A 15,698-nucleotide genomic window follows, 5' to 3' on the forward strand; every position below is an offset into this window, starting at 1 on the left:
ACATGATGTTGGATTTGGTCACGCGTGTATACGTGCGCTGGCACCAAACTCATTCCAGATACATAATGGACTGTGTGACAGATGGGGCCCCTCCCTCAGGAACCCTCAGAGCCTCTGGAGCTGCTCTGAGACCTCTGGATCTTCCCTTCTTTGTATACATGATCGAGCATCATCTAGCGTTCCAAGACTGAAAAAGACAGCAAACTACACCCTCGTGTGGACCGAGCGGGAACTGCAAGCCTCACAAGCCAACGGCAGCAAGAAGACGCCAAAGATCTGAAACTTCCAAAGCTTTACAAATACTAAACTTCTACAAGGGAAATATACAACAAATAAGCCCAGGAGAAGATCAAAGCTCCTTCAGACAGCAGGTCTGTGCTGAGCTCCTGTTAGACTCAGTCTGTAACAAGTCATCAATCACTGAAATGACGTTGACTCATGTAATCGCTCACAAATTGATATGACATCAAAACTGAAACCACCCCAGACAGACGGCGCACACACACACACACACACACACACACACACACACACACACACACACACACACACACACACACACACACACACACACACACACACACACACACACACACACACACACACACACACACAGCAGTACTCACACTGTGTGTACTCCTGTAAGAGGGCGAACTCGGCCGGGGTCAGTGTGACCCATTTCTCCTGGCTGCTCATTATGTTCAAGCCTCTTCTGTCCATCCGTCGGGCATCACACACCAGAACCCCGCTCTCTGCAAACCAGGAAGGAACACACACATCAGCTCACACACACACACACACACACACAGTCCCATTCACGGGACAAGAGCTCAGCGTGTTGCCGAGACCCCGATGGCTGATGACATCATCACATCTGACACCCAGCAGGAGGAGTCAACACTTCAAAACATCAACATCAGCACCACACACAGGAACACTGTTCTTTCTGTAGGTGAGCAGAGGGCAAGTTTGCCAATATTCATAAATGCAGCTTTATGATTGGCTTACTTGTGTTGAATGGCGCCCCCTGCTGGACAGGAGTGAGCGGTGAGGAAACAGCAGGCAGACGTTTACACTTACAGATCCAGATGTTGAGACTGTACATGGATTGATTGTGATGTGAATATGTAAACATCTGCAGTCACAGATGTTCGCCCCCTGGTGGATGTTGTGTTGAATTGCAGCAGTGAGCAGTGAGTGTGTTTATGTGTCTAACATGAGTCTCCTGTTTGTGTGGTGTGTGTGTGTGTGTGTGTGTGTGTGTGTAACTGCATGTTTGTGTCGGTGCCAGTCAGGGATGCGTGTGTGTGCGTGTTTCTGTGTGCGTGTGTTCCTGTGTGTGTGTGTGTGTGTCTGTCCGTGTGTGTGTGTGTGTGTGTCTGTGCGTGTGTGCGTGTTTGTGCGTGTGCGTGTGTGTGTTTAACCACATGTACAGACGTATTTATAAGTCTGTCCGTTACGTGACTGCATGTTTTTATGTAGGTCAGTGTGTTTGCTATTCCTCATGCTGAGTGGATAACGGCTGCGAGCACACGGTCCCATTGTGGGGCCTCGCCGCCCAGCATGAGAACCCTCAGCCTGCAGACCATCAGAGCTATGAATCAGAATGAGCCTAAGGTGAGGATCAATCAACGGCAACACAATATCCTTACAAGTATCTGCGCGCATGGAAGTGTGTGTGTGTGTGTGTGTGTGTGTGTGTGTGTGTGTGTGTGTGTGTGTGTGTGCGTGTGTCCTTTGTTAACACATTAAACCTTAAACAACCCCTGGATGAACAGATGAGAACATAAACAAAGCCCGTGTGAATTATTAACGCCAGCATTCACGCCACTAATCTTAAAGAGAGAACATCGTTCAGCACAACACGCAGCCGCCCGTGCAGCTGTGTCGGCACGCTGGGTGTCTGTGTGTGTGTGTGTGTGTACGTATGTGCGTATGCGTGTGTGTGTGTTTGTGTGTGGGAATCTACCTCCCTCACACCAACTTTGATCTTCCTCCAGAGAAACTGAACTACAAATCAGGGAGCAGATAATGAAGATTCCTGTTATTTCTCCTTGTAATTGCATCAAATTCCAGCCCAGTGAGCCTCAGACGGTGCTCGTGTATGTGTGTGTGTGTGTGTGTGCGTGCGTGCGTGTGCGTGCGTGTGTGTGTGTGTGTGTCCTGCTGTGTGCACTATCATCACCATCCTAACTGCGGTGCATCCTTACACAACAGTCGGCAGGCAAACAGCAGCACCTGTGTCAATGTTGTGGGCTTCATTGTCCTCCGGTGGTGCAGTGAGGAGGCTCACCGGGAGCCGCTGGCCGCTGCGACACACAGGAGCTATACATCACAACCTACAGAGCCGCCGCGCTGCAGCGAATGATGGGAGAAGGGATCAACATGCCGCTCACCTGCTGCAGACCGGAGGGAAACCCGCCGAGATGACACGGTGACGCTCGCAGGCTCCTCAGTCACACATCATCCAGCCGACGCTCCGCGCAACTGCAGAGAGACGAGAGGGTGTTTGTGATTACACAGAGAGAGGGAGAGAGTGTGTGTGTGAGCGAGAGGGAGAGAGAGTGTGAGCAAGAGGGAGAGAGAGAGAGAGAGAGAGGGAGAGAGGCAGAGCAGCGGTGACAGCAGCAGCCGTGTGCGTGCAAGTGTATGAGAATGTGGAGGATGCTCCGCTCGTTTGTTTTTCTCTGGCAGAGTCTGATCAGAGAGAGAGAGAGAGAGAGAGAGAGAGAGAGAGAGAGAGAAAGGGCGCGAGAGAGAGAGATAGAGGGGGGTGGAGGGCGAGAGAAAGGGGGGAGGGAGAGAGGGCGAGAGAGCAGGTCACACCCCTCCTCTCTCTCTCGTCCTCACCTTCCCCTCCTTCCCCTAAAAAGCCTGAGGTCCTGCTCTCTCTCTCTCTCTCACACACACACACACACACACACACACACACACACACACACACACACACACACACACACACACACACACACACACACACACACACACACACACACACACACCGTTTCTACTACAGCCGCCACGGCACGCATCCGTTGGCCACATTAGCATTCAAGACGCCAGGCAACCTGTGGGAAATCCTCTGATGAGGGGAAGAGGAAAAGGAGGGAGGGAGATGGAGACAGAGGGGGAGGAAGATAAGAGACAGGGAGGGATGGAGATAAGAGGAGCCAGAGAGGAAGGAGGCAGAGGAGAGAATTAAATTATGATTCTAGATTCGAAGTATTTCTTCTTAAAATATTACAATTCATTCTCATAAAATTTTCTTTGACTTATTTCGACTTTATTCTCTTTAATGTTGGATTTATTTATATATATGTTTTATCAGTGGTCCAACACTTCATCACGACCAACACTAAAACCAAACCTACTTCATGACTCCAGCTCTGTGCACGAGCTGCTGGTCTGACGTCATCACTGCTCAGATTAAAGCCCAAACTCCTCAGACGACACAACGAGAGACTCTTCCTCTCTTCTTCTTCTCTCTTCCGCTGCATCAGTGTTCACCAGAGCAGCGGTGACATTTAACCACACACACACACTGACACACGCGCGCGCGCATGAGACGCTCGCGCCGCTCGAATGGGTGTTTCCGGTGCCCAGAACCATCGCGGTATTGAGGAAGAGCAGCAGAAGAAGAAGAAGAAGAACAAACTCGGCGGAGTTTGTTCCTTTAAGGGCCTCGCAGCTGCTGGATCAATACTGGCAAAAACAAATCGATACATATTCACATCAGGGGGAAATCAATAAGGGAACAAGAAGCACGAAACGTCCTCTAACACGTCCTCAAACATGTCTGACTGACCGAATATAGCTGTCGAAGTCACAGCGCCACCAACAGGTGGAGTCGATCTATCTCCCATCAGAAGCAAACAGCTCCACTGTTCTGCAGCAGAACAAGGAGGAACAAGGAGGAACAGGGAGGAACATCTAAAAACAAGGAGGAACATCTCAAACAAGGAGGAACATCTCAAACAAGGAGGAACATCTTGTGCGTCTTTATTGGGATTTAGAATTTTGTGACCACTGAGTCACAGCTGAGTCACAGCTGACGGCTTCATTGCTCTTGTTTGGTCCCGTCAGTGGTCAGCGAGCTTAGAAGTCCTCGTTAGTCCTCGTAAACACTTAGCAGCACAATGCGGCCATGTTGCCATAGCGATCTGAGACACATGGGGTGAGCTTCATGTGATTGGCCGTTCAGCCTGAGGAGCAGAGAGTAAGAGCTCGCCTGGTTACGTCTCACCCCCATGCACCGGGGGGAGGGGGGGAGGGTTTGGAAGTAAAATCGAGACGGTGTCAAGTAAGAGCTCTGACCAATCAGAGAGCTGGAAAATAAGTCGCCTTTAAACTGCAAACCCAGAGGAGTAAATGTCTCCTGTGTGTACTTGCTGTACTTCCTGTTCTTCAGTGAATACGCGTCTTTACATTCAACCTTTGCAGGCTTCTTGGAACGAGACAAACCTTCGTCTTCACACAAGGTCGCCGCCCACATGGCAACGAGTTACATCAAAGATCGGCCATCAATTACCAAGATACTTTGTGTGTGTGTGTGTGTGTGTGTGTGTGTGTGTGCGCGCGTGTGTGTGTGTGTGTGTGGGCGTCTGACCAGCGTGCCAATAACCTGGGAGCGGTCTGAAGCAGCCTGGAGGCATGTGGGAGTTCACACGTGTCATCGTCCGTCACGTGCGCCCGCCTGCCAGCGACTCACAGGCGGGTGGCGTGACCTCGCACCGCCATCTTTCACTCGCCCTGTTGATCCATGGCGACTCCGGGCTCCTTCGTTCAATAAGCGATCGGTCAAATTAAACGCAGAGGGAACAGATTCCAATTTTTCCCACCGACACGTATCGACCTGTAGAGGAATTGGACACATTCATCTCTCATGTCAATATACGGAGACGTGTGGGGACAAACAGGAAACAGGCTGAACCCAGAGACGTCCTGTGTGGATCAGCAGGCCTCGTTTGTGACGTGGAACCAAGTGTACCATCGTTTACTGCACCTGTGTGAGCGACACGGACAAACCAAAGGAATAAATGTCCTCTTCTACGCAATTTGGACGTTTTTGTGAGATTCTAACAATGCAGGAAGAAATCTGACTCAGAACGAACCCAGACAGCAGGAAGGACTGATGGACAGAGTGTGTGTGTGTCTGTGTGTGTGTGTGTGTGGGTGTGTAGAGAGCAAAGAGGCACGTCAATCATCCGTAAGATGAGAGATGTGAGGAGAGCCAATCAGAGCTCAGGGAAGCAGCCGTGCGTCATCAGGAGGCGTCCTGTGGTCGGTGGACAGACAGAGGACACAGAGTCCAGCCTGATCACAGACATGGACCGGGACATAAGACAACAGACTGAAGATGTCCGTCACTTTGATCCTATGCACTAACTAAAGACACTTTCTCACCAAAACAGTTGAAACTTTTCATCCATTTTAGTTGAAAACGTGAGACAGAAGTGAAGAACTGAAGCCTCATGGTGTGAAGCTGAGGTGTCAGAGAGAAATGATCAGATCTGAGGAATACTCTCGATTTGAGGTTTGAGAGAGGAGCAAGAGCTGCAGAGAGAGGAGAGGAGAGGAGAGAGAGGAGCTAGAGCTGCAGAGAGAGGAGAGGAGAGGAGAGGAGGGAGAGGAGCTAGAGCTGCAGAGAGAGGAGAGGAGAGGAGAGGAGAGGAGAGGAGAGGAGAGAGAGGAGCTAGAGCTGCAGAGAGAGGAGAGGAGAGGAGGGAGAGGAGCTAGAGCTGCAGAGAGACGTTCACACCTGACATTTATTATTCAGAATAAACTCTGAGTTCTTCTTGTGTTTTCTGTCTTTGTTCATCTTGAAAGCTGAAACATTGAAGCAGATCAGACTCCTGCGTCTCTCTCCTCCTCCTCCTCCTCCTCAAACCATCACCGTGTCTCCTCAACATGGAGCCGCTGCTTCAATGAGGGGGTTTGGGGTTCAGAGGGTAATTGATCCTCCACCTTTGATCGGTCAGCTCCTTCCTGCTGCCTGTGAGAGAAGAAGAAGAAGAAGAAGAAGAAGCCTCCAACTCCAAGCTGCTCCAGCATGAAGCAAGAGTCCACACGTCTCATACATGTGTGGACTGGACCAAACGCTGCTCTGCTCTGCTCTGTGAGCCGTAGAGCCCCGTGCCTCTGCTCTGTGAGCCGTAGAGCGTCGTGCCTCTGCTCTGTATAGCGCTGACAGCATGGTCTCCACCTGAGCTCTGGGCTTTGGGAGCTAAATATAGCAGCCAGTGTGAGCTCAGGACGCCGCCGCTGTGTTGCGTAAGAGCCACAGCGGCTCCACCGGCTGACCCCGGGCCTCCGGACGACGCCTGCCAGGTAACAACCAGCTGAGCCTGACAACTCATAAAGGAGCATTTCACCTTTTTAACACTGAGTTTCTCCTCCTGCTCAAACAAGGAAAAGACAAAGATATGTTAGAGACTTCATCAAAAAACATCATAAGAGTGTAAGAAGAAGAGTTTTGGAGAATGACATGAAGGATTCTTTCTGTCTCATTTTTATTTATATATTTTCCTTTTTTCTCTCTTTTGTAGATTTTACTGTGTTTGCTCTGAATTCTTGGACATTTTTTATTTCTAGAATCAAAATTGAAAAAACTAATTAGCTTTTTATTCACTACACTGTTACAGTGAAGTTTAAAGTCCCAGATGATACAAATCAATACATTTAAAGAGTGATCAGAATGATCCTGATCAATCATTCGGTACACGGAGCTCATTAGGACCAAGTTAAGACTTTAGATGTGACTCGGTCTTGACTTGAGACCCAGACTGGCAGCAACATGGCAGCACTTTATATTTACATGGACAACGATTGTTACATAATATGTCTATAATGAGATTTGAACTTTTTAAAAAATAGAATTCCATCTGCACACTTGATTGAAGGATTTGTTCATTTATTTCTGCACTTTATGAGCTACAATTTGTAATCAATATCTTGGATTGGATCTTGGAGTGTATTTGAGTCAGTGTGTGAGTGTGTGAGTGTGTGAGTGTTTGTGTGAGAGAGTGTGTGTGAGTTTGTGTGTGTGTGAGTGGCTCTTTTCTCCGCCCGAACCATGTGTCTGCTGAACACGTCCCCTTGGTGGCTGGAGTCTCCTCATGGTGGAGATGGACTCAGCCTGTGGGCTCCAAGCACCATCTGGTTTATTGATCAGCACAGAGCACTACAGCAGGTCACACACACACACACACACACACACAGAGAGACGTAATGAGTGTGTGTGTGTGTGTGTGGCGGCACAGGGACCCCGTGCAGACAGTTGGTGCAGAGCAGTGAACTATTATCACTACATGAGTCACTGGAACATTCTGTGGCCTCCAGCGAGAAAATCTCATTTGCTCGTTTTCCCATCTGCTGCATGAGGACGAAACGGGAAAAACGAAGGAGTGATGCGGAAAAATGTGAAGGAAAGATTGGACGCTTAGAGGAACCGTGGAAAAAACAATCTGATTCTGTGGTCCGGTCTCTCCACCTTTGTCCTCTCTTGTCTTCTTTACTCCTGTCTTCTCTGGCTTTGTCTTCTCATCTTCCCTACCTTTGTCCTCTCTTGCCTTCCCTACCTTTGTCCTCTCTCGTCTTCTCTACCTTTGTCCTCTCTTGCCTTCCCTACCTTTGTCCTCTCTCGTCTTCTCTACCTTTGTCCTCTCTTGCCTTCCCTACCTTTGTCCTCTTTTGTCTTCTCTGACTTTGTCCTCTCTTGTCTTCTCTGGCTTTGCCTTCTGTCATCTTGTCCTTGTCTTAACTCTCATTGTCGTTTCTTGCGTTGTCTTTGTTGTCTCGTCTCGTCTTTTCTAGAATTGTTCCTTACCCTGACCTTCATATTCTTGTCTCTTCTTTTCCGTCTTCCCAAACCTCAGTCACTGCGTTTACATTCACGCAATCCTTCAGTTTATTTGACAGTCCTGCGATCATTACCACGTGTAAACACGATGTATTATATGCAGCACTGACTGCCAGACTGAGCTCAGTTGAACCAGACATACTTGGACATGTTCCTCTCAGGGTTTAACGTGTTCATAAAGAGACAAACACTCACGCATGCAAACCTTCTGCTCCTGACGCCTGATTTCTAATGAAATACTGCGATCAATGCAAACCCGATGTGGCGTCGGGGCTCCGTGATTCACGGCGTGTTAACAAGCCGCTGTTAAAGCCGCCATGCACCAAAGGGGCGGCGGTTTGTTTCCCTTCTCCACCGCGGCGCCCCTGTGGGATCTAATTCTCATTGACAGCCTCATCGATCGCGACTTCCTTGAGCAACGTCTCCTCGTTCCATTAAGCGAGACCCCGGGCGGGAGTCTCTCTCTCGCCGCCTATTAGAACGCTCGCATGTAAAGGTGAAGCCCATGAATCCTTCTGCACGGGAATCAATACGTCAGCTTGTCGTCCACTTGGCTGATGGAGCTCGACGACCCGACGCATCTTTCAGCGGCGGAGAAAATATGAGCGCTGCACCGACGAGACGCTTTTGTTAATCCTGGCCAAAGAACATTCTGGCTAAATCACAGGTCGGGCTTTACATTTGTCATACGATCAATGGACTGTGGATAAAGCTGCGACTCCTCGCCAACACAAAGCCAAAGACCTCATGCTGTAACTTCATTTTCCTCCTTGTTAAACCACCCACAGACTCTTTGTAGCTGCAGTTTAATATAGAAATGATACGGCACCAGGCGCTCATACATCCACCAAGGCTGAACAAGAACAAATTTCATTACATCACAACATCACCAAAATACAAGAAGAGAGAAGAGACAGATTGTGAAATTCTTAAGAGTCATAGTTCTGCTTCCGTATACGTACAGGTCAGATCCGTGTTTACTTTGATTTGTGTTTGATTGATGGAAATGCACAGTAAAAAAAATTAAAACCCAATTTCTGCCATTCATAAAAACTATTTTGTGCTTTCTCACTACGTAACACAAACATGTGTGCAGGGAGAGTAATACTTTTAATTCAGGACCGAAACACACACACACACACACACACACACACACACATACACACACACATCTAGAGGGAACTGATTCAGGCCTCGGTGGTTGTGTGTATACAGGTCATTTACAGGCCTGATGTAAGGTTTGAGGTCATCAGGCCTTAAATGCACCTTCAGCCTCTTCAGTCTTGTTTCTATGAGCCTGAAGGCATCATCTGCTTTGATTCAGCAGGAATCCTGGAAGCTTCTATTCACCGTCACCAGGCAACCACAGAGTCAGAAACTGTCGGCGCCTTTATGCTCGGAACTCAAAGCCCCTCGCCGGCTTTGTGTGCGATGGAGGAACGTGTCTGGCAAGAACAATCGCAACTCCATCTCCTCCTTTTCATTCTCGTCTCCTGGAGACTTAGTCAGCCTTAATGCAGCTGTGACGTCGGCTCAGATGACGCTGAGGTCAAGCTGTCCTCCACAGATCTTGTAAATCTTCTTCTTTATCTTGGTTTCTCATCACTTTTCTCCGTGCTGAACTTCAGCGCAGCAACAAATCCAGTCCTCAAACACGATGTGCAGTAAAGTTGTCATCCTGTTGGTCACAGCGGCGTGAGTCAAAGCAGAGGATCGCAGTGATATACGACGTGTCAAAGTGTGGTATTTATACACGGCCGTGATGTCAACACCGCGACAAACAGGAGAGCTTTTTCATTTCCTCTGTTAAATGTATAGAAGCGTCTGTGTGTGTGTGTGTATGAATGCTGAAGGTCTCATTTCTTATAGAGCCACAGCAGCTCCATCTATAGACACAACGTATGGGATCTGCATCTGTTCAGCCATTTATGTGAGAAAGTGTGTGTGAGAGTGTGTGTGTGTGTGTGAGAGTGGGAGTGAGTGTATGTGTGTGTGTGTGTGAGAGAGTGTATGTGTGTGAGAGAGAGAGTATGTGTGTGTATGTGTGTGTGTGAGAGAGAGAGTGTATGTGTGTGTGTGTGTGTGTGAGAGAGAGTGTATGTGTGTGTGTGTGTGTGTGTGAGAGAGTGTATATGTGTGTGTATGTGTGTGTGTGAGAGAGAGTGTATATGTGTGTGTGTGTGTGTGAGAGAGAGTGTATGTGTGTGTGTGTGTGTGAGAGAGTGTATGTGTGTGTGTATGTGTGTGTGTGAGAGAGAGAGTGTATATGTGTGTGTGTGTGTGTGTGTGTGAGAGAGAGGGAGTGAGTGTATGTGTGTGTGTGTGTGAGAGAGAGTGTATGTGTGTGTGTGTGTGTGAGAGAGTGTATGTGTGTGTGTATGTGTGTGTGTGAGAGAGAGAGTGTATATGTGTGTGTGTGTGTGAGAGAGTGTATGTGTGTGTGTATGTGTGTGTGTGAGAGAGAGAGTGTATGTGTGTGTGTGTGTGTGTGCGAGAGAGTGGGTGTGTGTGTGTGTGAGAGAGAGTGTATATGTGTGTGCGCATGTGCTTCTTATTTTTAGGCCACACACCTCCACTGTTTCTGCACAAATGTACGTAAGCCCATCTGCAGACCTGTTAATATCCCCCCACACACACACACACACACTACATCTACATATCATGAATATTCACACACATGCTTCTTCACACATCTACAACCATTAAGTCATTCCGTGTAAATGGATGCTTTCATAATGAGGCATGCATATTAACACACATATTTACGTTTTGCATAAACTGCGACTGAAAAAGCGCAACACACATTCAACTTCATAATAACAAAGCTGCTAACGCGTGACGAAAGTCGAGCGTTTAGCTTCACCACAGCTTGTGTTTGTCGCCAACAGACCCACGGGATGATTAGCGACATGTGGCGCCGTGCCAAACGGAGCGAGGCCTCATGTGTAAGCGTAGAACAGCACCACCACAAGGGAGCAGCATAGAACAGCATTGAACACCATAAACATACAGTAGATATGGATGACCTGGATTTAAAGATTCATTTTCATGCACGTCTCTCTGTCGCTAGTGGAGGATTCACTCTGTCATTGTGGGGGAGGGGCTTCATGACTATGGCCACGCCCCCCAGGCACATTAGAATGTTTAGATGTATAATAGCTCTAACTTTACGAGGAAAAGCTTGATGAAATCTACAAATGTCCAAACTTACATTACAAAATGCAAAGATTTTCATTATTATTAATTTATTTAGCAACTTTAACTCACTCATGGAAATCTAATAGATGTCTGACATCGACTGCGTTAGATTAAAACTCAAAGTCCTGTTAGAAAACGATATGTTGTGTTTGTTGCTAAGTGACAGGCTGAGCTCAGTAGCAGATCGTTGCAGGCATCAGTCACAATGGATGACCTCAAAGGGTTAAATATGTGAATATCAGGTTTAGCTTTGGATGTAAAATAAGAGCTTTCTGAAAGATAAATACAGTTTCAGCTCCTTTTGTAACGACGTCATGAGATCAGACTCTTCTCCTGAGTGCAGACGCTCCTCCTGACGTCTCTGATGCAGGAACAAACATCTTTACTCTTCATCCCCCCGTCTGATACATTTACACTACCTAGGGATTGTTTTTCTAAATGTATTAATTAATCTGCTCGGCTCAGATCTCACATGTAGATCCAGTCTGACTGAGGCTGATTGTGGAGCTGGTGGGCGATCACAGCACCATCTGCTGTTCCTCACTCCCACACAACATCTGCAGGCTGGGAGACGGAGCCGTGTGAATCATGAGCCGCTTCACAACCGCCACTGAGTCAATTCCACCTACATGAGTGGAGTGAAACATGTGTTTACAAGGAAGCAACAGAGGCCGGAGCAGTCACATCAGAGTCAGAGTGTGTTTATGGCAACAATACATGGAAATATACGGTACAGTGTTGTGCAACATGAGCAAAGAACAACAGGATGTACATGTTTGGGTGTAAACAAAGCTGCTTCAGAGGTATCATTAAGGAAATTAAGGCAAAGAAATGTATGAGACAGTGTAGCATATGCTCAGTTAGGAATGCTTCTTATTGGGTATGAGGTCATATCAGTTATGCTAGTTCAGATAAATGCATCATAGAGTTTCTCCATGAAGGAATCATCCAGAAAACTCCACAACTCTGACAGGAAGAGTTCAAACTTTCACCCGTCAGTGAGGCGGCAGCAGCAGGTGAAGCTCACTCAGCCTTCTTCTTCCTCAGCTGAGCGATGCTGTGCAGAGCCCAGTACAGCAGAGAGAGGGAGACAAAGGCCTGGACAAGGACAGACAGGACAGACAGGTCAGGACCGGCGTGCACGGAGCAGAATGTGGCTGCAGGCGACTCAGAGAGGATTTATATGGGACAGCAGCAACGTGAGGATGAAGAGTGATGTGATTAGAGGTAAGAGGTCAGCGTCTGCTGGTCAGAAGAGGTTTGATTATGAGTCAGAAACAAACATGTGAGCGCTGGAAGACGACAAACATGCCTAAGAAATGCATGAATGCCTCCTCCAAAGACCTGCAGGCTGTAAATCTGTGCTTCCCTCTCTGATGTGACAAACTTCAACAGGTGGAGAAGAAGGAAGAACTCAAACCACACACACACACACACACACACACACTGCTGCTTCATTTCACTGTACTGACGTGTTTATCTTTGCATATTTCTACACATTAATTATACATTGAGTGCCCATAATGTCACACACACACGTATCCATCCTCTGTAAGCTGATGGAGTTTAACGCTGACTGAACACACACACACACACACACACACACACACACACACACACACACAGTCTTTGCTTTTAGTTTCAGACACTTGGAGCAGGAAACCATTAAAATGTCCTTGTGTACTTTAGATCTCACCTGTCAGGTCCCTTTGTGTTCAACCGCACAATGGAACACAATGAAGTCGCCCACTTTAACTCTGACTGAGCACCAAAGATACACAACCACACACACGCACACACGCACACAACCACACACACACACTTATGCTTTTTTCTTTAATTCAAACATGTAAATTCTGATGATGATGATGATGATGATGATGAAGGTCACTTTAGTTCAGATCCACGTATTGATTCAACATGAGATGGAGCAGGTGTTTCATTAACAGAGTCTGTGTGTGTGTGTGCGCGCGCGTGTGTGTGTGTGTGTGTGTGTGTGTGTGTGTGTGTGTGTGTGTGTGTGTGTGTGTGTGTGTGTGTGTGTGTGTGTGTGTGTGTGTGTGTTTGTGTGTGTGTGTGTGTGTGTGTGTGTGTGAGGGACTCAGACGCTGAGTTTAAACATGTTGTTAATAATTATGGACACAGATCCAAAAGTGGATGATGTCAGATTTGATTTCCATGTCATAACAGTAAACATCTGGCCTGATGTGATACAGAGACAAATCAGAGGACTTGCAGGGCCTTGGTGGAGGTATTAAAGCAGCAGATCAGTTCCGGCCTGCTTGAGCTCAAAGTGTCAAATCTGACATGCTAAAGGTGTTTGAGACGCGTGAGAGTGAGACAGGTATCAATTACCACGGCAACCGCAAAGACAAACACTGAAAGTGAATCCCTAATGGAAAGCAAACAGTGGGACCATTAGGATCCAAACGGTCTCAGGATGCTGCAGAAAGTGAGGCTCCCAAAGGTCAAAGGTCAGGCCTTCTCCCCCAATGCTCTCACGTCCAGGTCGACGGGTCAACGCCACAGGGGAGCGGGCTATTCAGGACGAGGGGGGGCGGAGGGGGCTCTGCCAGAAACGGGGCCGACCCCTCCGCCCTCGCTCTGCGTTCTGGCCCATAAACTGCATCCGAGCTCACAACTCCAGCCAAGACCAGACCGCTGTCCATCACAGGCCAGAGAGGCTGATGGGAAAAAAGCTACGGAGCTTTCTGGACCAGGCAGCTGTTTTCCTCTGAGAGGAAGAGAGAGAGCGAGAGGGAGAGAGAGAAAAAAGAGACGCAGAGAGAGAGAGAAAGAGATCGAGACGGAAAGAGAGACAGAGAGAGAAACAGAGAGGGAGAGAGAGAGAGAGAGAGAGAGAGAGAGCGAGAGAGAGAGCGAGAGGCAGAGAGGGAGAGTGAGAAAAGAGAACAGGCAGAGAGGGAGAGAGAGACAGATGGGGTATCCTCCTCCTCCTCCTCCCTCTACCTGCTCTGACTGAAACCTCCTGCAGAGACGATAAAAGTCAAACAATGAAAGTTGTAAAAAAGAAGACAAGAGGAAAAGAAGAGGATCTACGACTTAAAACGAGGAGAAGAAGACCGGGGCTGTTTTTCCAGAGTCTCTGGCTCTGGGAGCAGAATCCTGTCGCTTTACTTCTCACCACACAGTCCAGACATCAAGCTCCAAACTTCACTCAGCCTCAGCTCCTTCACTCAGCCTCAGCCCCTTCACTCAGCCTCAGCCCCTTCACTCAACCTGCAGCTCCTTCACTCAGCCTCAGCCCCTTCACTCAACCTGCAGCTCCTTCACTCAGCCTGCAGCTCCTTCACTCAGCCTCAGCCCCTTCACTCAGCCTCAGCCCCTTCACTCAGCTTCAGCTCCTTTACTCAACCTGCAGCTCCTTCACTCAGCCTCAGCCCCTTCACTCAGCCTGCAACTCCTTCACTCAGCCTCAGCCCCTTCACTCAGCCTGCACCTCCTTCACTCAGCCTCAGATCCTTCACTCAGCCTGCAGCCCCTCCACTCAGCTTCAGCTCCTTCACTCAGCCTCAGCCCCTTCACTCAGCCTCAGCCCCTTCACTCAGCCTCAGCTCCATCATTCAGCCTCAGCTCCATCATTCAGCCTCAGCTCCTTCACTCAGCCTCAGCCCCTTCACTCAGCCTCAGCACCTTCACTCAGCTTCACCTCCGTCACTCAGCCTCAGCCCCTTCACTCAGCCTCAGCTCCTTCACTCAGCTCTCTGGCTTGGTGCTCTTAGTAGAAGATGATGTCATGTTGAACCTCCAGCTGGTCGTCTCTCTCTTGTTCGTGGTGCCGGACGATCCAGGAGAAACAAAGACCGGCCGGAGGATCTGAAGATCAATCATTCCCAGGGAGCGACGACATCATGGGAAGCTGCTGCATGTCGACTTCTGATCTGATGTTTGTGGAAAAGTAAACAAACATCATTCAGTCACCTCGTCTGTGTTTGGTGTGAAACAGTCGCCCATCAGAGTCCAGCCTGGAACCACACTGCGTTTACAGATGTTTCCATGGCAACAGTGAGCACCTCCATCAGGTTGAACCTCACTGGGGTTTGTGGGTAACGTAGGAGCTCAGGCTGGAGTTTGAGGAGCTAACGGCTTGGATCCCAGCAGGAGGAGGAGCAGATGGAGGAGCACAGGAGCATGGAGCCTCCTGGTGTCGATTCATCTGAACTCAGACTTGGCAGAAGCTCTCTATCACAGACGGCAGAGGGAGAGCATGGCCTTCCTCCTCCTCCTCCTCCTCCTCCTGCTCTCCCATCGCTCCCCATTCGCCAGGCTACGTTTCATTTTAATGGACTCTGTAGGAAATCCATGTGGGACAGATTACATCGTGGAAGGAAGCGGGTTTGATCGTCTACAAATAAGCAGCACCAGCTCAGAGTGGAGACCTCAGCAGCTCCACACACACACTCTCTCACACACACACACACACACACTTCACTCTGCTGCTTTGTTCAACATCATGTCACAGAAAACTATTTAAAATAAATCCTCTTCATCTGCAGCCTTCAAGACACTTCAGGCTCCACTCAAACACTTATAGATCTAAGTGCCTTGCTCCAGGGCACATGGGCGATGGATGCAGATGTTTTCATACTCCATTCTATTGCATCATGTCTGTATTGTTTGT

At 48.5% G+C, this 15,698-nt stretch overlaps 2 protein-coding genes across 3 annotated transcripts in view; both read right to left on the minus strand.

Moving 5' to 3' along the window:
• dgkb (diacylglycerol kinase, beta) overlaps positions 1–3,923 on the minus strand; it is a 50,452-nt gene extending 46,529 nt beyond the window's left edge. The window contains exons 1-5 of one of the 2 annotated variants that reach the window (XM_076150593.1): positions 3,806–3,923; positions 3,372–3,702; positions 3,003–3,082; positions 2,397–2,487; positions 627–752 (exon numbers count right to left, since the gene is read on the minus strand). In XM_076150593.1, coding sequence (XP_076006708.1) covers positions 627–720 — 94 coding nt within the window. In that variant the 5' untranslated portion in view covers positions 721–752; positions 2,397–2,487; positions 3,003–3,082; positions 3,372–3,702; positions 3,806–3,923. The remainder of the gene's footprint in view (positions 1–626; positions 753–2,396; positions 2,488–3,002; positions 3,083–3,371; positions 3,703–3,805) is intronic. The other variant, XM_076150594.1, reaches the window with a different exon arrangement.
• Positions 3,924–11,082: 7,159 nt separating this feature from the next.
• agmo (alkylglycerol monooxygenase) overlaps positions 11,083–15,698 on the minus strand; it is a 41,074-nt gene continuing 36,458 nt past the window's right edge. The window contains exons 13-14 of the mRNA XM_076150263.1: positions 12,049–12,154; positions 11,083–11,681 (exon numbers count right to left, since the gene is read on the minus strand). Coding sequence (XP_076006378.1) covers positions 12,080–12,154 — 75 coding nt within the window. The 3' untranslated portion in view covers positions 11,083–11,681; positions 12,049–12,079. The remainder of the gene's footprint in view (positions 11,682–12,048; positions 12,155–15,698) is intronic.

Source organism: Genypterus blacodes, unplaced genomic scaffold, assembly GCF_046128005.1.
Source record: "Genypterus blacodes isolate CSIRO-AG114 ecotype Tasmania unplaced genomic scaffold, CSIRO-AGI_Gbla_v1 ptg000052l_1, whole genome shotgun sequence".
NCBI lineage: Eukaryota > Metazoa > Chordata > Actinopteri > Ophidiiformes > Ophidiidae > Genypterus > Genypterus blacodes.